The sequence below is a fragment of the Poromitra crassiceps genome (genome assembly GCF_964638095.1).
Source record: "Poromitra crassiceps genome assembly, chromosome: 12".
In the NCBI taxonomy this organism is placed as follows: domain Eukaryota; kingdom Metazoa; phylum Chordata; class Actinopteri; order Beryciformes; family Melamphaidae; genus Poromitra; species Poromitra crassiceps.
This window is the reverse complement of record NC_139632.1, coordinates 34,777,357-34,799,324: the sequence shown is the minus strand read 5'-3', so window position 1 is coordinate 34,799,324 and position 21,968 is coordinate 34,777,357. Positions and strand designations below refer to the sequence as shown.

The 21,968-nt window shown below is 46.1% G+C and overlaps 1 protein-coding gene across 1 annotated transcript; it reads right to left on the bottom strand.

Moving 5' to 3' along the window:
- Positions 1-1,595: 1,595 nt before the first annotated feature.
- On the bottom strand, positions 1,596-21,074 carry map1sa (microtubule-associated protein 1Sa; the record flags this gene model as incomplete). Its single annotated transcript, XM_083647361.1, has 7 exons — positions 1,596-1,773; positions 2,427-2,626; positions 4,432-7,738; positions 9,482-9,622; positions 10,079-10,161; positions 13,026-13,127; positions 20,975-21,074. 7 exons carry the CDS (start codon positions 21,072-21,074, stop codon positions 1,618-1,620), a joined length of 4,089 nt encoding a protein of 1,362 aa, XP_083503487.1. The 3' UTR covers positions 1,596-1,617.
- Positions 21,075-21,968: the final 894 nt, after the last annotated feature.

Sequence of the window (21,968 nt, the reverse complement as noted above, 5' to 3'; positions counted from 1 at the left end):
AGATGAATGTGTTGAAGTGAGAGAGGCAGCAGACATCACGTGGAAACCACCAGAAACATGAAATGAAATGTAAACTAGGAACTGCTTTCTGCTGATTTAAAAAGAACACTTCTGACTGGAGGAGGCACCGGGCCCAGACGACCACACCAGAGTGATTTAAAGAGAGAGTGGTGCCAATGGAAGACCAAAATGCTTGATCGTCACGTGACTCACATAGCTATAGTGTGTGCGGGAGGAATAGTTCCAGGAAGTATGTTTGAATGCATAAAATAGAGCTGATAATATACAATTTGATTCTTTAAAGGGATACGCCAACGAGTTTCGTCCATTTGCCATATTGCCCACACATAACCAAGATACACAATACCTTTACCGTCACTCTCCATACAGTATACAGTGAGCTACACTCGTCCAGTTAGTTTGTATTGGGGGAAACAGTACAGCTGTTCAAAGTCACCAAAAACACAGCGCCAAAAACCTCTATGTGCATGTTGTGACGAGATTCAATATTAATCAAAAATGCCTAGAAACAATATATTTTTTAAGGTAAATAGATAGCCAGAACTATTTTCTAAACATGGCCACCAGGCGTACAGCGCATGGTACAGGCAAACAAGGAAATAACTCAGTGTGGGGATTTACTACGAAAATGACATTTCACGTAATGACATTTCACATAACTATGGATTATTATTTCATCACGTGGTGAGTACCGGAGTCATAACATGTACATACATAGAGATTTTTGGCACTGTTGTTTTTGGTGACTTTGAACGGCTGTACCGTTTCCCCCAATACTAACTAACTGGACGAGTGTAGCTCACTGTATACTGTAAGGAGAGTGAAGGTAACTATGAAGGTATTGTGTATCTTGGTTATGTGTGGACGATATGGCAAATGGACAAAACTGCCAAAAAGTTGGGATACCCCTTTAAACGTCTTACCCTTTTAAAGTACATCACAAACGGTCCATTCTGCTGCAAATCTACAGCGCTGCATAATCCAGAACCTTACTTCCGGGAACTATTCCGAGGTAAAAAGAAATGGTCCATTGGAGTGACTCTTACTTCTCTACGGCTCTGGATCGCACCACCCAGTTTGGATTAAACCCAGCCCGTATGACAAAAGCCTTGGATTCCAAACTGGAAAAACATGGTGGCTCGTTTAGAAAGGTTACCGTATAGGAAAATGGTTCACTGAAATGTGTTTCCGAAAACATTTGAAGAGAGAAATCAGTTGTGCAACTGCTGAATCTCTAACGAGTTTCGGGAGTTTCCACAGACAGCAAGTTACGTGGTTTCATACAGACAGCGAGTTACGTGGTTTCACACAGACAGCGAGTTACGTGGTTTCACACAGACAGCGAGTTATGTGGCTTCATCTAAACTGGGTTGGAAAACTACAGACCTGTGCTGAGGGGATGGACACACTGGCTCTCAGTGCAGTGAGAGCTGAACACTGAACACGGTGACGTTCAACCTCGACCCCGCCCCCTCGGTCAGAACTAGACCTTGACCCCCGCCCCCTCTGGTCAGAACTCGACCTTGACACCGCCCCCTCTGGTCCGAACTCGACATTGAGCCCGCACCCTCTGGACCTCGACCCTGCCCCCTCTGGTCAGAACTCAACCTTGCAGGCGGGGAAGGTGGCGTCCTGCATGGCCACGGTGCTGTTGCTGCCCAGCACGGTGACGCCCAGCTCCCTCTGCCGCTCGTGTGTCTCTTGGTACCAGGCATGCATGGCCAGCGAATCAAATGTCGGGATCAGGGTCACCTGCAAAGGTCAGGGGTCAAAGGACAGAAAAGAAGCAGGAAACAGGCTGATATGAACGCTGAGGAACAGTATCAAACAGTATCTCTCCAAATTTCCAAAATGCAGGGTGGCCGAGGCAGTGATGATTTTGATCAGTAATAATGTCACTGATGATGTCACAATGTCTATGACATCATCAGTGATGGTTGTCAAGGTCGGAATTACAGGTTGGAAATTCAGCTATCATTTCAGAGCTCGGTTTGTCCGAGTTGATGTCATCGTCAATGTTTGTTGACCTAATTTGAGGTGTAATTATGCAATATGTGTTTATATTCTTTGTATTTCGCTCTGATTATAGCAATATGTTGAATTCACCATTCACCAAAACAAAAAATATGTTCAAAATATTTTGAACATGAGAGAGGCAGCAGCATTAACGAGACGCGCAAATGAGGCAAACATCAAAACCTGCTGCTCGTCAAGGTAACCTCTCTGTGTTGTGAAGGGGGGACTTTGGAGTCGTCTTTCAGACATAGAAATGCAACTGATAGAATGTGCACTGCATGTAGCGTCATACTAACGATCTGTCTGGAAAGGCAGATCATGGAGCCATTATAATCGTTAACGATCTAAGATCGTCATATCGCCCACCCCTAGTTGGACCCTGAGCTCACCTGTACATTGGGCCAGGCTGTCTTCCCCTCCAGCAGAGCGTTGAGGATGCCCGTCATAGCGGCCTCTCTGCGCGGCTCATCTCCGGACACGATGTAACATGCCGAGCGCACACGTCGGAAAAAGTCCACATCCACGCTGGAGGAGGCGGGGCCTGACGGCAGGTAGGCCAGGTCCAGGTACACCACAGAGCCTCTGGTGGCTGCGTGGGAAAGAGCAGGACAAAATATTATTGTAAGTGTCCTCCGCTATGTGGACCGTGGTCGGTCCGTTACACTTCTTCTCAGACGTCACGTCGCTGACCGGACTTTGACAAAATGTGGGGGACGATGCATCTCACCACTGTGTTCTCATATTCTTTACATTACACTGAACAGGCTAAGGGTGTGCGTGTGGGGATCTAGATTATAAAGATATTGAATTCTGTCTGTGGTACAACTCTGCTCAATTAATAGCAGACACCAGCTGATCCAGTTTAAAGTCGCTCACCATCTTCACTATTCCAAAGATAAATTCCACAAGATCTTCCCTTCTGTTTCACCATTGTGTGACAGGTGTCAGGTGTCTGAGAGCACACTATCTCATGCCTTCTTGTTCTGCCCTTCATGGGACGGGATTCTGGGCCAAAATATTTGACTGGTATTCTAAGGCCTACAAAATAACCCTTCAGCTGGAGGCAGAACTTGCCATCTTCGGCTACTCGGAGTCCTCTCTGAACTTCCCTACAGCTGTGCAACAAACAGTCTCTGACACTGGGGACAATTGTTGAAAAAAAAAAAAAAAACTCATTCTGAAGGAATGGAAGTCCCCCTCTTCACCTCCTTTTCAATTATGGTTGACAGACCATCTGTTATACGGATGGAGAAACTCAGGTTCCTGAGAACCAACTCACTTAAAGTCCCTGGAAACCAGAAATTATTTTTTATTATTTAGCATTTTGAGTTCATCACATCACAGGAACCTATGTTAATAAGCCACCAGCCAAATTTGAACGATGATGAACGTCGCAAAGTATATAAATTTAGGTTTGACAGTCATGACAAAAGTCATGAGAATCAATTCGATTTTAGACTTTTCTCCTGCGGACTGTGTGGGCGTGTCCCGTGTGTGTGCGTGCAGGACTTCTCCTCCGAGAGAGAGAGAGAGAGGGAGGGAAACGGAGAGAGAGGAGAGAGAAGGAAAGAGAGATGGAGTGTGTGTGTGTGTGTGTACGCTCGGCGCATACTGACAGAGAGGAAGAGAGACTGCCGCTGCGAGTGCACAGCGCTACTGTGTGTGTGTGTGTGCGTGCATCCGTGCGTGCGTGTGATTCGATTAAACCTTATGACGTGATAAGATCATTCATTGTAGCACCGCGCGCACCGCTCTCTTCAATGAGGAAGTGGAAATCCAGACCTTGTAGAAAAGTGGCGATTTTGGGGCTTTGGGTTGAAACTAATGTCTCCTACTTTCTGAGGCACACAATTACTCACATAAGACCCTAAATTTAATTGTTAGAAGGTTTTTGTGGATTTTGGTTTCCAGGGACTTTAAAAAATGTCTAACCACCCATTTCCAGCCTACCTCGATGAGGTTAGGGGCGATGGGTGACTCACCCGGCTGGTTTCTCAAGGACCCCTTGCGTGGGATCCCATGTGCATCTCTTATAGGCACAGGGGCACCTTGTGCGGCTGATAGCACCACGTGGTAGTGCTGAATGTTGATGATGTTTGTATGTTTTTTCTTTCTTCTTTTCCTGTGTCTGAGCCTGTTTGTTTTGTTTTGTTTGTGTACTGTTCTACAGAAAACCTAAAATAAAAAAGACATTGAATGACAAACTTCATGGAATGTTTTTCCAAAATGGATTCATAGCATTTAGGATAGAACATAATTACCGTATTTCATCTAATGGTGGCCGGTAGTGAAGTCAAGGGTACTCTATAATAAATTAATGTGAGTACTGTACATGCACTTGAATACTCATATTACTTAAAATGCCATCCCTATTCCAGCACCATACATCCCTACCTGAGTTGGGGTTTTTTGCAGTAGCAAGTCTGGAGCTGCCAGCGGAGCTTCTGGACGTGAGCTTCATGTCGAGGCTGGAGGTCGTCTTCACCGCCGCGATGCTGCCCACCTTCGGCTTGACGTTCGGGGCCACGGCGTTTCCAGACGGCACCTTCTGGGTGGTTCCTGCCGGCTTCTTGGTCTTAGCAGCTGAGATCTTTGGGTTCTTGAGACTTGAAGCCTCGGCCTCTGTGTCGGCCATGCAGGCTCCGGGCTGGGGCGGTAAGGGGGGCAGGTCCTTCATCGGGGCTGGGGGCGGATCCTGAGGGGAGTGCGGCAGCCCCCTGTGGGAGGCGTGAGGGCTGGGACGATCCTGTGGATGATCAGGGGGGAAAAGACCACTCGAGTCGTCATCGGAGTCTAAATCTGCGGTGATGGAGGGACAGTCCTCGGTTCCAGGGGGGACATCGGAGTCTGTGGTAGTGAGGACGGAGTCACTGACTGATGTGGGCGGAGTCTCCTGGCTGTATACAGAGCTGTGACTGCTGTGACTCTGCGGTCTGGCCAGATCCTGGGAGTGGCTGTTATCGGAGAGATCTGGTGGGCTCGCGGCGGCTAGGCCAGGGCTAACGTGCTGCTGGTGGCTCTCTGGGGACTTGGGGTGCTGGAACTCGCAGGGTGACACCAAGCAGAGGTCTACATCGTGTGGAACATCTTGGACAAGGTCCGACATCCCGTGGATGTGTTCCTCAGAGCCATATCCATGGTGCAGGTGGTGAGACGTTCTCAAAGGCAAAGTCATCTCAGTTTTGGAGTCAGAGTTGCTGACATGTCCGTTAGAGTATGATCGGTCTCCTAGCGTCCCTCTGGGCGATTCTTCGATAGACGGCAGCACTTGCTCAAAGGAAACCGACAGTGATTCGTCGACCTCTGTGGAGTGAGGAGAGCCAACCTCTGCGGGCATGGAGGTCACGGTGGGGGAGGAGTCTGGCAGGTTGTCTTTGAAAGGACTGAGGGTCAAAAGACTGGACTGTTTCTCCTGAGAAGACGTGGAGGTCTCCAGGACAGACGTTCTACAAGAACCTCCCTGGTTGTCTTCAAAGTCCTCAAAGCCCAGGCTCGGGACTCTGGTACCGAGGCTGCTGTCCTCACCTGAACCCTGAACCTCCTCCTCGTGGGACTGATGGAATGGAGTGTGACCCGCACTGCTAGGAGCGGAGTCTGCAGGAGAAACCAGCTCCAGAGTCTTCTCCTCTGGGCTACCACAGATATCATCTTCTTGTCCATTGTTCAGGGAGCCCTCACCCTGCCTGTACGCAGTTGGAGTCAGATCAAAGTTAACACTGCGCTCGCTTTTTGGCGTTTTGGCGAGAGGTGAGGAGGCCGTGGCTTGGTCCAGCTGAACCGGTGTCTCCAGACAGTGGAACTTCTCTGGACTTTCTACCATCGACTTCTGGTTCCCGTTGGCCCTCGCTACTTCAAGAGAGTCTCCGTCACCCACAGAGTTTGCTACCACTGTGGCCTTTGAGTTTTGACCACTGTTCCCGTTGTCGTTTTCTAACCGAAGTTTTTCAAATTCTGCCGTCATGTCCTCAGGCGTGGACATCTTGGAGCGATCAGTCTCCATACCAGAGGTTCTCTGGTTATTCTGCTCCTTTACACTCAACTTGGCTTTTGTACCCTTGTTCAAAGCGTCTTTCTTGGGCAGAGTTCCGTCTTTCTTTAGAGTTCCGTTCTTGGCTAAAGCTTTTTTTGTGTCTGAGTTTGCGGTCAACGCTGTGCTCGTAGCCCCGCTCATTCCTTTCTTCACTTCTTTAACAGCAGATTTTGCCGTTTTCTTCTCCTCCGGTTTCACATCCTTCTTGCCATCTTTCTTTGTATCAGGTTTAATATCTTTCTTTGGCTTTGAACTTAGAGGTTCCTTCTTTACCGGTTCTTTCTTTTTCTCCCCAATCTCCTCTTTCTTGACAGCACCAGCGGGGGTCTTCTCATCCTTCTTTTTCACCTCCTTTTTCTCTTCTTTCAACAGATCTTTCTTTGGGACAGACTTTTCAGCAGGCTTTGCTAGCTTTACTTTCGCTTCGCCATCCTTCAGTTTGGACTTCTCCTCCCCGTCTTTCCCCTCTTTAGGGGCGGAGTCACCTGCTGCCTTTGGCTTTGTTTTCACTTCCTGTTTCTTGACATCCACTCGTCCGAGCTTGTCCTTGAGCAAGGCACTACTGGGTCTAGAGTCTTTTGGCTGAGATTTAAGGCTTTCACGACTCTCCGCTCGCTTTGGTTGTTTCTCTGTTTTGGACGTCTCTAGGTCTCTCAAGCACACCACCGGGTGCTTGAGGAAATCTAGATGTTTCAGTTTTTCAAGTGCCTCCAGGATTTTGGCCTGTGGGGTACATCCAGGGAAAAGAACCCGAATGATCTTCTCCTGAGGGTTGAACGGATGCCAGACCAGCAAAGCACAAATGGAAACAAGGCATGGCAGTGGAAGATCTGAGCCCTTCATGGTTGATCCATTGATTGGCCAAGTCTGCATGAAAGTCTCAAGTTCTTTACTGCCTTTGACTGGATTGAGGGTGTACAACTCCAGACGGCCGACGCCCATCTTGTGAAACAGGATGACCGGCTCAATGCTGGGTCCACTGGACCGGCTGAGAAGCTCGGGTTTGATGGCCAGCCTTTCTAAGTGCTGTAGAGCGAGTGCTGCTTGGTCACAGCTCCGTAGCTCTTTGGGATCTCCTTGGATGGACTTCAGCCTGTCCGGAGCGTTGAGGAACACCACCCCGACTTCAGGAGAGATCAGGTTCTTCACCCAGTCCTCGGCACTCTGAGACCCAGCAGACTCGTCCTCCTGCTCGGCCACTTTCCTCAGCAGCAAGCTGTTCAGTCCGGGGAGATTGTCGACGCCAATGTGGGTCAGCAGCACCGAGTCGATCCTGTCCAGGTGTCGAACCAGCTTCCAGAAAGACGAGCGGAGGTCAGAGCCGCCATTCACCAAGATGTTGAAGCCGTTAACGGCGAAGAAGGCAGAGTCTCCCCTCCCACCGGGGAAGATGTAGCAGCAGGGCCGGGAGAGCTTCAGAAAGCCCACGTTGCTGGGTGGCTCCAGGAGGTCAAAGGGTGACTCTGGCTCCAGAGACTCAGAGAGGTACTCCGTGAACTCCTGCAGACCTTCCATCTCCGGGAGGACCAGGGGAGGGTTGATCCTGATGTCCATGAAGTCTTGCAGGTTGTGTTTCTGCAGCGCAGAGTCCTTCCACAGCCCGTAGTCTGGGCAGCTCAGGGTCAGGCTGGCCTTCACTGTCGGGTCTGCCGAACTCAACAACTGTCCAACCTGTTCACACAGAAGAACAGCTTTAGAAATCTAAACATCAGAAAAACATCGTCTCAAAAAACTTTATTCTGATTGGCTGATAATAGACACCTAAGTAGTTCCAGTGAAACTGTCTGTACACATGGCCTATCATTTGTTGGTGGAAATCTTGAAATTCACTTGGCTGCTGTTGTATCTGTGATTTGTTTTAAATATTTACTGTTTCTCAACCATACGCAATGTTATTGCCCTTGAAACTTGCTAGCATAACATTAGCTTTCTAGTTCATAGCTGAGCCAAAGGGTTCTATGAGCCAAGCGGACTAGATGACCTCCTGTTGCCAAGTCGTGGTCCTATTTATTGGAGCAGTGATAATTTCCATTGCATGAGAAGGTGATGGGATGGTAATGATTGTTCCTGGCATTAGTCAAACCCTCAGGTGTTACCACTTACCAGGGAAACAGAGTTATGGCGGGTGAAAAACTTTCATTTGATTGCAAAACGCATGGAAATATTAATTAATGGTCTTAATGGTTTTTCTTTAGCAAGTGACCCTGGTAAGCGGAAAATGCCTGATGACGCATCTATGCGCGTCGGCCAGTCTGGCCTCCCCATCGCCTCCCCATCATTAATTCCTGATCAAAATTAAGTTCCGGGTTAGGCATACTACAGACATTTCATAAGATGCTTATAGAAGCAGTTGACTCCCACACAGTGACTTCACTTAAACAAGACTTTTATTAAGTGACAAAAGTAAGTTTGGGTCAAGGATCTAAAGTGTATTTCTTGAAAACATTACATTAGTACACCATGTTTTATTTGAACTATCCATTCCATATAAAAATTAAGACTTTTTTGGGTCATTAGATACATGAATCTTGTTAAATAAAACTCAAGTTGTTTTCGTGACGGAAACTGGGTCAAACAAAGCCTCAGTCTTGTATTTGCATAGCTAGTATCGATTGGCTGCTCGGCTTTTGTTCGGGTATCGGCCAACACACACGGATTCGACGCGCACCCGCATAAATATTCAGTAGCCACGCCAGCTGATTCACAACATTCACAACAGCTGAACCATGGACAAGCAAGAGTCATCCCTGTCATTGCGCCGAATAGAAACTCTTATGTTCGCTCATGTGTTTTAATTTGCGCACGGTCTTGCCAACATAGGCAAGGCCACAAGCACAATAGATCATGTAAATCGCATGAGTAGCGGCACAGGTAATAATACTTCTAATAGCTCATTTCTTTCCCATGTGTGATTCATCATCCACACAAAAGAAGAGTGAGGTAGTGTGTGAAATTCATTTGGTCGTTAGTGTTGGGGAATTGTGAACGAGTGAACCATTCCGAACACGGGTACTGACAGGGGAGTCTGACCACTGAGCAACACACTGACAGAGGAGTCTGACCACTGACCAACACACTGACAGAGGAGTCTGACCACTGAGCAACACACTGACAGAGGAGTCTGATCACTGAGCAACACACTGACAGAGGAGTGTGATCACTGAGCAACACACTGACAGAGGAGTCTGACCACTGAGCAACACACTCACAGAGGAGTCTGATCACTGAGCAACACACTGACAGAGGAGTGTGATCACTGAGCAACACACTGACAGAGGAGTCTGATCACTGAGCAACACACTGACAGAGGAGTCTGACCACTGAGCAACACACTGACAGAGGAGTCTGACCACTGAGCAACACACTGACAGAGGAGTCTGACCACTGACCAACACACTGACAGAGGACTCTCACCTCTTCATCAGCAAATATGTGGAGGAAGTTGTTGAGAGAGAAGCAGCCTTTCTGCAGCACAATGTCTCCACTCTCCTCCAGACACTGACCGGCCAGAATCAGCAGCTTGTGTCGAGACGCATCACAGACCAGCCGACGCACCTGGAGAGCAAGGAGACATGAGCAAGGAGACAAGGAGAGAGCAAGGAGACATGGAGAGAGCAAGGAGACAAGGAAACATGAGCAAGGAGACATAGAGAGAGCAAGGAGACATGAGCAAGGAGACATGGAGAGAGCAAGGACACAAGGAGAGAGCAAGGAGACATAGAGAGAGCCAGGAGACATGAGCAAGGAGACATAGAGAGGGCGCGAACCTGCGACCCTCATGTTGGTAGGCAGGGAATCTACCGCTACACTACCCGAATGCCCATTACATCAACAATATTGACATTATCACAATATGAATTTTTGACGATATGATAATGAACTGTAACGATATATCGATAACAATATGATATGGCACACCCCCTAGTGGGGGTAAAAGTTAAAATGTAAGAACACTTTGAGAGATGAATGTTAAAGCTTGAGGAGACAGTAAAGTGAAGTGTGGGTCGGTACCTCTGAGCAGACGAACTCGTGGGCCGGGTTCACGACCACCTGTGTGTCCAGAACCTCTCCGCTGTGCCGCAACGTCCGCTGGCCTGAGGGGGCGACAGAGAGATACGGCTCACGCATGCTTGCACCAACAGGTCAAGTTGCAGACGACATCCATGTTTGTCCAGACTCATACAAGCACAAATAACGTGAAGCCTGCAGTGCAGTGGTGTGGCTATTCAGCCTTATGGCACTTTAGGAAATGTTTGGGAGTGATTTGAAGAGATTCCGTCAAGGTGTCCCTCCGAACATCGGATAAAAAAAGGGCAAAATTTTCCGCTCTTTTGTTTAGTTTCGGTCAGAGTGAAATGTTCTATGGTCTCTCCTGATTATAAAAATAGCTGAATCGCTTGGTAGTCAAAGTATTTTTAGAAGCATTTTAACCTCTCTGGAAAAATTTATGTCGAACCCAGAGGAGGGCGTGACTTAGGCACTCTATTGGCTCATTTCCACCACATATAACAGCACAGTACAGCTCTACTCGACCTGGTCTTACTCGTCTCTACTTGATATAGACTGTTTCCATAACAAGTTTACTCGCCTTCGCCCACACCTGGTCGTCATAGCGACCGCATATCTGTCCTCCGCCCATAGCCCAAGTAGGCTATAACGTATAACGTTAAAATTAAATCCATACACGGAACTTTTAAACTGAAAATAAAAGTAAATGAAATATAAGTAAATATAAGTAAATGAAATACTGGTGCCTGTAAATGACCGTGTACATGATACAGTGTACATGGGCAAATGTGGCAATCGGCGATGAGAATGGATATCACTTTGTTGTTATTCAAACTCACATGCATGCACTGCGCGAGGGACGGGAGTTGCGCTAGGGGGAGAAGGGAAGCCTCTACCCCAGCGGCCTCTCACCAGGCAAGACCGCGGGCTTCGCTAAACCCCCGCCTCTGGCCTAGCAGAGCCGACGTAGCACACAACTACAAAGGGCTTCCCGAGGAGCGGACTTTTTCTCTCTCAAAACAATTTAAAACCACCGTCATGTTAAAGCTGAGCAAGGAGATCGATTTTATTTCACCAGAGCCGAAGGCACCAACACAAAAGACTGATGGAAATAACAGAAGAGAAGGTAAGCCTCACTAAACTGGTATCCAGCATTGACAGTAGATACAGTAAACATGATTCTGCCTGACCAATCAGTCGTCTGCAGCGTTTTCACATCACGGTATGGTACCGGGTCCACAGCGCTGGAACCTCAACAAAGCAGGGACCAAAACTAGCACGACTCAACCCCCGACTCAACCCGGGCTGTCCACATTTTTGATCGGTGGAATGAGACAAAAAAGCGAGACGAGCTGGGCGGGGCTGCGCTGATACCAGCGGTGGAAATGGGCCATATGAGGCAGACAGCTTGTCTGGTTCAAACACACAAAAACAGTCAGCTGAGAGGCTGCTGCAGCCTGGAGACGCATGTGCGCGCAAACACACACGCACGCAGGAAACGTAACCCTTTATCCTCAGCTGGGACATCCTCAAAGATGACAGAGAGTGTGTGTGTGTGTGTGTGTGTGTGTGTGTGTGTGTGTGTTTCTCACCTGGGACGTCCTCAAAGAAGGCAGAGTGTGTGTGTGTGTGTGTGTGTGTGTGTGTGTGTGTGTGTGTGTGTGTGTGTGTGTGTGTGTGTGTGTATGTGTTGTGTATATGCAGTTTAGATAATCACTGGCAGACGTTTTTTCATTAGTGTGTGGCAAGGAAAGTAATTTAAATGATTTAATTTGCATTAATTAAGTGCAGGGATGCATAGTCGTTGGTAGTGAAAAAGGTGACAGATACCAGGGCAGAAATACCACTCAGAAATCCTCCTATTTTAAGATGAAAAAGGTTACTGTCACCTAAAGGTGACTAGTTTATATTCCTGTAAAGGCGCTGACAAGGTTCTGCGCAGCCTCGACTTGGAGCCTTGCCGCCGACGAGCGGCGACAGCGAGACTGTACATACTCGAACGTTAACTCGGCGCATTGGCTGCAGTACACGTCCAAAACGTTATCGTGTCGTTTACCAAGAACTTGGAATCATATCGTGGGGGGACATTTTATTGTCCCTCCATTTCAAAACTCATTCCGGTGAGCCTGCAGAAGGCTTTGCTAGATGAGGGACAAGCACTGTTAAATGAGGAAATGGCATTTCCTCATTCCTCACAACAATGAGTTGACGCCGCGGAGTCACATTTTCGAGGAGCTGCACGCCCCCTCCGCCGAGCTGCGCCGATAGGACGCCCAGCTGCGGCGACCCCCTCGGCGCAGTCAGCGCCGCCGATTTCGCTTGAGCATAATTTGTGCTTAAGTGACTAACGTTATACTAACAAACACGTCCCACGTGTTTATAATCCTAATATGCGTGATACAAAAAGTTCTTGGGTCTCGGTCTAAAACACTCCCACACTTAGATCATGGTGGACAATGTTTTGTAGCTGATCCTGTCCCTGTTGCTTCATGGGAGTTGGGAATAAGTTACCAAATCCATGTGATAGACGGAGCCAACTTCACTTTCACTGAAACCACTTCCGCTATCCGACAACAACAATATGACTTCCGGTCGTATTTCCCCCGAAATAAAAGCCATTCTACACAAGTCTAACGCACACAGAACCCATTAAAAACTTGTATTTTGAAATCTGAAATTGGAACGGAGCTATCTGTATTAATGATCTTTTCTTCACTTACTTCCGACACATTGACGCACGTTATGCAAGTTGACGTATTTACGTAGTCGATGACGTCGACTAATCGACGTATCAGGGACAGCCCTAATGTGTGTGTGTTCCTCACATGGAACATCCTCAGAGAAGAAGGCAGTGTGTGTGTGTGTGTGTGTGTGTGTGTGTGTGTGTGTGTGTGTGTGTGTGTGTGTGTGTGTGTGTGTGTGTGTGTGTGTGAGTGTGTGTGCTCCTCACCTGGAACGTCCTCAGAGAAGAAGGCAGAGTGTCTCGACACAAAGAGCTTCAGCTGCTGGTCCAGAACTGAGACGTCCAGATCCACGGGCCAGCGCCGCAGACCTGCACGCACGCACGCACACACACACACACACACACACGCACACACACACACACACACACACACGGTCAGAGGAAATAGAAAATATAGAAAATAGAACAGAATCCTGAACGATCGCTTCAGCGTGTCTTGAGCGTGGCACGCGTGTGGCTGGTGTGAGCTGTCTCGCCTGTTAAAAGGACACAGAAATGAAACTGAAATCTGATCTGAGATATATCAGAATTGAGCACTAAGGTTTGCGGCGTCAGACACTTTATATTCCAGCAATCAATGTCTAGTTTCAAGTCTTCTTCAACACAGCATGATGTTCATTTAGTAAATCATGCTCCCATTTAGAGTCAAATAGGCGGTAAAACAGACTATGTTTAGTTTTGGGGCATGAATGACATGTCGCCTGTCCAGTGATCGTGCAGCTCACCGCTCACCGACCAGTAGCTCCAGCAGTACACCAACACTGCAGTAATGTGTGTGTGTGTGTGTGTGTGTGTGTGTGTGTGTGTGTGTGTGTGTGTGTGCGCGCGCATGTGCGTGCGCAGTGGAAACTTCTATATAAAGATCCTCACTGGATGCTGTCTGACTGCACACACATACACACACACACCGCCTGTGTTTTGAGGGGCACAGTCACTTTGCTGCTTTGGTCCACTGTGCTTGCCGTACGTACACACACCATGTGCATAGTGCATCTCAGACTCAGCTGCAGCCTGGCTGATGATGTCATCATGGCTGCATGGCCCTGCTTGAACCCCAGGAAGACTGTCATCTAAGGCAGCAGCTAATAGAGAGCCAAAGTGGAACGTCACTTCCTGCTTCAGCACTCTACCAGAGATTTTTATTTTCCCATAGACGTTTCGTAAAATGCTTATAAAATAGTTGTACTTCGTCGAACCAAACGGTTCAGCTAACGCTATAATCGGAAGAGACCATAGAACATTTCACTCAGACCAAAACTTTAAAAAACATTGAAAAAATATTTTCTTTAAACCCGCATTTTCTTAACGTTTTGGTCCCAGTGAAATGTTATGCGATCTCTCCTGTTTCTAAATATATCTGTACCATTTGATACAAGATACAAGATGTTTATTGTCACACGAATGTACAAGTACACACAGTGAAATGCTTGAGCTGGGGATGAAGCTATTTCGTAGTCTGCTTGTCCGGGTTTTGGGGGGTTCTGTATCTCCTACCAGATGGTAGCAGGGAGAACATGTTGTTGAGTGGGTGGGTTGGGTCCTTGATTATTTTCCTGGTTCTCTGAGTGGGGGTGGGGGGGTTGTGGGTGGGGGTTCCTGACTGTGGGGGCCTGGGGTGGGGGGTTGCCGGTGTTGGGTGGTTTAGCGGAGGGGTCGAACCTTGCGTAGAACGCGTTCAGCTCGTCTGGCAGGGAGGGCGAGGTGTTTTGGGGCTGTGGTTTGTCCCCTTTGAAATCAGTGGCTGCATGGAGGCCTCTCCATAGGTGCCTAGGGTTGTTCCGTGTCCAGTTTATTTTCGAGCTGTTTGCAATAGTCTCGTTTTGCTATTTGGTTTGAACCAGTAAAACTATTTTTATAAGAATTTTCCGAAATGTGTATGGGAAAATAAATGGCGGATGAAAATCTCTGGTACAGTGCTGAAGCAGGAAGTAGGCGGTCACTTTGCCTCTCCATGGGGATCCATTCAATAATAAACAAATGAAGATCAGATAAACGCTCTCTCTCTGTTCCGCTCTGAAACAGCTGATGTGCTTCCTACTGTTGATCAGATACACAAATGAGCAGATGACATCATCCGTTTCTCAACACAGGAAACCAGGCTCATCTGACTGAGCTGCACACGAGATTACTCCAACATCTAATCGTGGTCATCCTGGGAGCCAATCACAGTTGCCTAGTAGGCGTGGGCGATATGGCAAAAATATCATATCATGATTTTTTCAGGCAGGATCACGATCCACGATCTTATCACAATTCTTTTTCATATCGTTTTTTTAAGACTATTTTGCAAGTTACTGAAAAGTAGTACAACCAAACTAATTTCAGGGTTCGTACGGGCATGAAAAACCTGCAAAAGTCATGGAAATTTAAAATATAATTTCCATACCCTGGAAAAGTGATAAAAAATATTTTTTTTAGTTTTGGAAAAGTCATGGATATTCAAATTTCATAAATATATTCATAATTTCATAATTATTAATAGTTCTGTGGCATACCTCTAGAGACAGCTTGTGCCGCTGGCCCTTTAAGACAGAGCCTTTCGGACCTAGTAGAGAGTTGCCGTAGCTTCCGGGTTAACTCAGTCAGTTCAGTTGAAGCAAGCTACGAGAAGATATTAGCCTCATGCATACATTACATTGCATAGCATGTAATGTTGAGAGTTGGAGTGTTTGGAATAAATACCATTGATTGGATACAGCAAATCATCTAATCTTTCCTGCACACTCCACAGTTTCATAGTTATTGTCATTCATTTACCCTGAGTTTACAATCATTCATGTGCGAAGAAATAACAACATCTCACTATGTTTCTCTCCTCTCTGTTTCCCCGCCTCAGCCGACAGGAAGTGATGTTACTTACTTCCTCTTTCACAAACCAAAAGGCTGTGAATATCACAGACTGACCACAGACTGTAGCCTGGTTAAAACCATCCTGATTGATCACGTAAACCTCACAGTCTGGACTTCCAGCCACCCAACAGCCATTTCCTCCAATTACACTGCAGCCAGCCAATCAGGGACTGTGTCCTAGTTGATCATGTAACCAGCCAATCACGGACTGTGTCATAGTTGATGACGTAACCGGGCCAATCAGGGACTGTGTTGTAGTTGATAATGTCACCAGCCAATCAGGGACTGTGTCGTAGTTGATGACGTAACCGGGCCAATCAGGGACTGTGTTATAGTTGATGATGTAACTGGCCAATCAGGGACTGCAGGGTTTTCCATAAGCGCCAGCTGGCAGCTAAATGACCGGACATTGAAACATTTCTAGACGGCTACTTTCATATTGTCACAATAAGTAATATTGCCAGTCGCGTACATAGAGAGACAAAGTGACCGCCTACTTCCTGCTTCAGCACTGTACCAGAGATTTTCATCCACCATTTATTTTCCCATCGACATTTCGTAAAATGCTTAAAAAACGTTTTACTGGTTCAAACCAAACGTTCAGCTAACGCTACAATCGGGAGAGACCATAGAACATTTCACTCAGACCAAAACTTAAAAAAACATAGAAAAAATATCTTCTTCAAACCCGCATTTTTTTTTACGTTTTGGCCCGAGTGAAATGTTCTATGGTCTCTCCCGATTATAGCGTTAGCTGAACGTTTGGTTTGAACCAGTAAAACGTTTTATACGCATTTTACGAAATGTCGATGGGAAAATAAATGGCGGATGAAAATCTCTGGTACAGTGCTGAAGCAGGAAGTGACGTTCCACTTTGCCTCTCTATAGACAAGCCAACCACGGTGGATGGCAAGCAACCGCCACAACCGCACTGTTATTGGGTGTAATTCAGAGGTGTCGCTTGGTGAGATGACCTCTAGTTTCCCGGCTGGGACACTTCAGTTCAGACCTTCAGGCCGATAAGCAAACAATAAATAATCAGGGTCATACAGTACTTCCTCAGTTTCCTGCTCGCACCAGACCAGTACCGCCGTTTCACTCTCAAACGACCGTATATCAGCACATGAATAGAATCACCAAACTGTTTTTTTACTGAATGTCAATTGGCATTTCAATTCTCAGCCCTAATAGCCTGCCTACTTTGTGTAGGGCTGCCACGGTATTCATTTTTTCCATACCGCACAAATTAACTGAGCCAACAAGGTCTCAACAGGTAAAGGTAATTCATTTGTGCTCTCTCTCTCTCTCCATGGTCAAATACTGTAGGACGGGGGTTCCCCAAGGCGGGGTGAGCTCACCGTTTCTGTTTACAGCGTATAGTATACCAAGGATTGTAGGAATACTCAGCCGAACAACTATGTCATCCAATTTTCAGATGACACAATTATTCCGTCTGCTGCCCCCTGGAGTTTCACAGAGAGATGTCTACCTTTCAGGCCTGGTGTGAGAGTAATCACCTCATTCTAAACACTTCTAAAACTAAAGAAATGATCTTTGATCTTTGATTTGGTACAAGGCACATCCAGCAATAAAACATTAAAACCAGGTGCAGGATCGAAGTACAAGGATAAAAAAGTAGTTGCTCCCAAAGATTTAATCAGGGTGTGTTTTTTACACTTGTCTCGTGTCTGAGGAAAGGCTTTGCCCCAAAACGTCACACGCTTGTGGTCTGATTCAATGTTTGGGAGCAGTTGCCACTTGCCAGTGTGCAGACTCTTATTTAATTTTTTTATCATTCCTGTGGTCATTGGGGACAGCAGGGACATTGAGCAGGTCGGCTCATATAATTATCTGGGGATACAAATGGACAACATGCTAAAATGGAACGTTCAGGTTGCCTATCTGTGTGCCAAATTGGCTCATAGACTAACGTAGGCTCAGGTCTGGCTGTAACATTACGGTAGAGCCATATGAAATCCGTTTTATTGTTTTCCAAATTCCATTTTATTTCCCCCCGAATTCCGTTTTAATTTTTCTGAATTCTGTGTTTTGCTTTTTATGCTAATTTTACCATCAGAAAGTGTCTAATAAGTGGGAATGAATCAATGTCAGGCAATCCACACAAACAAGTTTTACTCTACCTAGTATAGTATACAGCCTATTCTGTCAGTTCTATCTATCTATCTATCTATCTATCTATCTATCTATCTATCTATCTATCTATCAATCAATCAATCATATATTTATACACAGAGATGTGACATCTCCTTGTCAAACAGCTGGAATACAGACATCTCTGTTTGACAGGGCAAAGGCATCCCCCCCCCCCACTTTAAATCTTTATTGTACACACGTTGGTATACAGAGTGCACACATGTAGTTGTCAGACAGCGGGGAGGCGGTGGGTTGCACGCACTTGCCCAAGTAACGTTACTGGAGGCGGGTTTGTTTACCATATGAATGATTACGTTCGGTGTGCCGTTAATCATCGATAAAAAGTCATCATCATAATGGGATTATTGTAACCTCACACTCTTTCTCTGTGGGGATTTAATTGAGAAGGAGTCATCTCCTCTTCCTCACTGCATCTTGCTTGTCATCTCACATTAGGGTTGGCACGATGGACGATGGCGCCGACCCCCATCGACCTCTGAGCCTTCTACATCAGACTATCATGATTAATTATCTGTTTGAATTCAAATTGAGCAGATTTAATCATAAAAAAGGCTTCATCCACTCCATTCAACCGGGAACGCACGCGCGGCATTAAACAAGCGTACCCTGTCCCCAAGTCAGAGAAGCGGCAGAGCCACTGCACTGGTAGAGTGGAGAAGAGGAGGAGGGGGAGGGGAGGATAAGCAGAAATCGGTTCTGTTGTTGTGAAAATGTTAAGACAAAGAAGAAACGTCACATTCTTTCCTGTTTTCAACCCAATGTGAGTAATGTTACAAGTCTTTCAACTGTGAATTCAACTCGCCTGTTTCCATGAAGTCGCTGCTGCTGTGTTTCTCTCTTATATAATACAATACACTGAAGTCTATGAGAATGGTACTTTAGTCTTAGTATTTTGTACATTAACCACACACACACACACACACACACACACACACACACACACACACAATTTTTTTTAACTTATTAATTAAAACACTAACCTATAAAGAGAGCAGCTGGAGTTGGGCTGTTACGGGCTTAATAATAAAGTAATGAAAGCAATGAATGATCAGAGTTTGGCAGCGCCGCGGGAAGTAGGGGTGCTGCAGGTGCTGCAGCACCCCCTAGATTTTTTCCAAATTTTTTTTTTTTTTTACAAATGTAATTAAAAATATTTTGCAGTGCACTATGTTCCTTTCTTGTTTAAGAATGTTTCGGGAAATTAAAATGTAGCATATTTAAATAGAATTATCAACAATAACAATCAAGGAAGTTACATGCTTGTAGGCTAGAGAAGAAGAAGAAGCGCGCATGCACGCACATGTTGTGTTGAACCAACCAACAACCAATACGAATTGTTTAATCTGGCAATAAAGAAATGTGAACTTGACATGCTATTTTAATAGCCTACTCAAAAATGCACCTCCCACTATACAGCAAAGAGAGGAGTCAATAACTGGGTTTCCATCCAAATGTATCGCATAATTCAAGCGAATTTTGTGAAAATCCGCAAAATAAAATGCGAATTTATGCATGTTTCCATTCAGTTTTGTTTAGCGAGTTTTGGGAGTCGGCAGGTTGAGCAGTCGGTGGCGCTTCTCGTCAGGAGGAGGCGTAAAGTGCCTGTGTGCCTGTAAGAGATCTCTATCAGCGGAGACCTGCTTTGATTGAGTCGTCACCCGGTGATGGTGATGATCACCGTCCTCATCGTCGTAAAGTCGCCTTCAAAGCATGATGTTAGATTATAACGAACTAGTTGTGTGGCTTAGCCTTCCCAAATGTTGAGGGTCGTTTTTTAGAATTTAATACATAGAATTGCGAACGTTACATTCAATTTCATTCAGACTGCCTGGCGCTAATCGCCACCATTTCCCCCTGGAGTAGCATGAAGCGGAAGTGAAGTCACATCTGGTACGTCATCGTTAATTCGCAAAATCTGTTTCCATTGCAAAAGTTCGCATCTTCCTACTGTCGATACGCTGATAAATCCACCCCCTCCAAGCGTAAAAACATTTATGCGATATTTCGACCTTTATTCGAATTTCTGGTGTTTCCATTCAAGTTTATATTCGCATTTTGGGTAAATGCGAATATCCAGAGGTGGATGGAAACCCAGTTAGTGTCTATTGATATATGCCATTCAGATCAGAATAATTAGTCTAGTCATTAAGTTTGCTGATAATATTTCTATCATGTTAAGTCTGTGTCATGTTAACTGGTGTATTCAGAGCAAATAGGGAGATATAGAGCATTGTCATCATGCTATATATCTCCCTCTTTGCTCTGAATGAGTGAGAAAAGGAGAAAATACTGAATAATTACATCACAACAGTATCCTAATGTTAATTTAAAATGAGATATTCCTCTAAATATGGCAAAAAAATGTAAAAAAAAAACGTCCAAATTTTTTTCGGCGGGGCCCTTGCGGGCCCCACCGAGAGTCCCTTCCTCCCAGCACCCCCTGCTTAAAATGACTTCCAGCGGCCCTGGAGTTTGGCTGTAACCTACTGTAGCCTACAAAATGACAACCAGAGTGAAGACATACAACTTCCTGTATAGTTTTTCAAATTAAAGCTGATTGAGAAACAGTTTCATAATAATGCAGAATACAGTTTAAATACAGAACGGCATTCAGGTGATCTGCTGTAAATTAAAGACATTATAAAGGCTAAAGAGTGTTGTCATGTTTGCTAAAATACAATGGCCCAATGATACCAACATCACTTCCAGGGGAGAACTCAAGTAGCCTACAAGTAACATGCTTTATAAGCATAAACAAAGGTAAACTAAAAGGGGGATTTCATAACTTTGATTCATTGATTGGAATGGTTTTCAGCCAATAGGCCTACTTATATAAGTCCTAAAGCAGGCTCAGTTAATACAGCTTGACACGCAGTGCTGGCCCCAACAACCCAAATTGTTTAAATAGTAGCCGGGGATCGGAATCTGTATGCGACTTTACCACCAATTAATGAAACAATAGAAGCGCTTTATAACGACGTGACTGCAGCTGGTCCGCTTCATAGGCTTTTATTTTGAAGGCGAGCCGCAGACGTTCCGGCGTGGCTGTGGTTAACGGCTGTGGGCGCGTGGCTCTGTCGGTTCTATCGGTACCGGCTCGGTCTGTCAGGTGTGTGAAGTCACAGCCTCACCTGTTTCCACCTGCTGTAGCAGCCGCTCGAGCTCCGGTCCGGTCCCGCCGGGCCGCGGCGCGAGCGCTCCCGCCACCACCAATACCGAGTGATCCGCCATGATGGATCCACTCCGTCTGACGTCACCACACACACGCCCCTGAGGGCAGACGAAACGCAAGGAACCTGTAAAGAAGGAAGAGACATCATCACTCAGGCCAGTTATATTGAAGTGAATGGAGCAGGCAGGGTAAGTCCAATTATAAACCATCATATCTGTGTCGTTTCACCGGCTTTGACTGAAAAATGCTTCCACCAGATTAAAGAAAACGAATTATGTGTAAATGTGTCCATTAGTTTTCCTTATTATTGGTCTCTAAACAGATCATTGCTCTGTTCAGCAGCTGCATAGCTCGACTCAAACCCCCGTTTGGTCCAAAATAGAGCTAGATTAGCTAACTACATCAGGATACATGACCGAATGGGGCATCGGTCAACATCACGTAATGTGTTTTCTTTAATCTGGTGGAATCATTTTTCAAAGGTGAAACGACACATGGCTCCTGTGACGTGAGATGTCTTATCCTTCTTATTAAGGGTCCTTGACGAAAAGACGGAAGTCGGGGTGGAGATGTGACCAATCAGAGTGGGGAGATGACCGAGGGGATAGGAGAGCCGACCAATCATAAGAGAGAGATGAGCCATCACAGAGGAGCGCCGACCAATCAGAGTCGAGCTGCAGTCAGTGTTGCTGTTTGATTTGATTTAATGGTAACACCAGAAAGTAACAATAAGCTACTGAAGGCAAGACAGCTCTGACCGGAAGGTCGTGCGTTCAATCCACCGGCAATATACATCTACACCACTGTGGTGGTGCCCTTGAGCAAGGCTCTTAAGCCAAACCGCTGTGTGTGTGTGTGTGTGTGTGTGTGTGTGTGTGTGTGTGTGTGTGTGTGTGTGTGTGTGTGTGTGTGTGTGTGTGTGTGTGTGTGTGTGTGTGTGTGTGTGTGCGTGC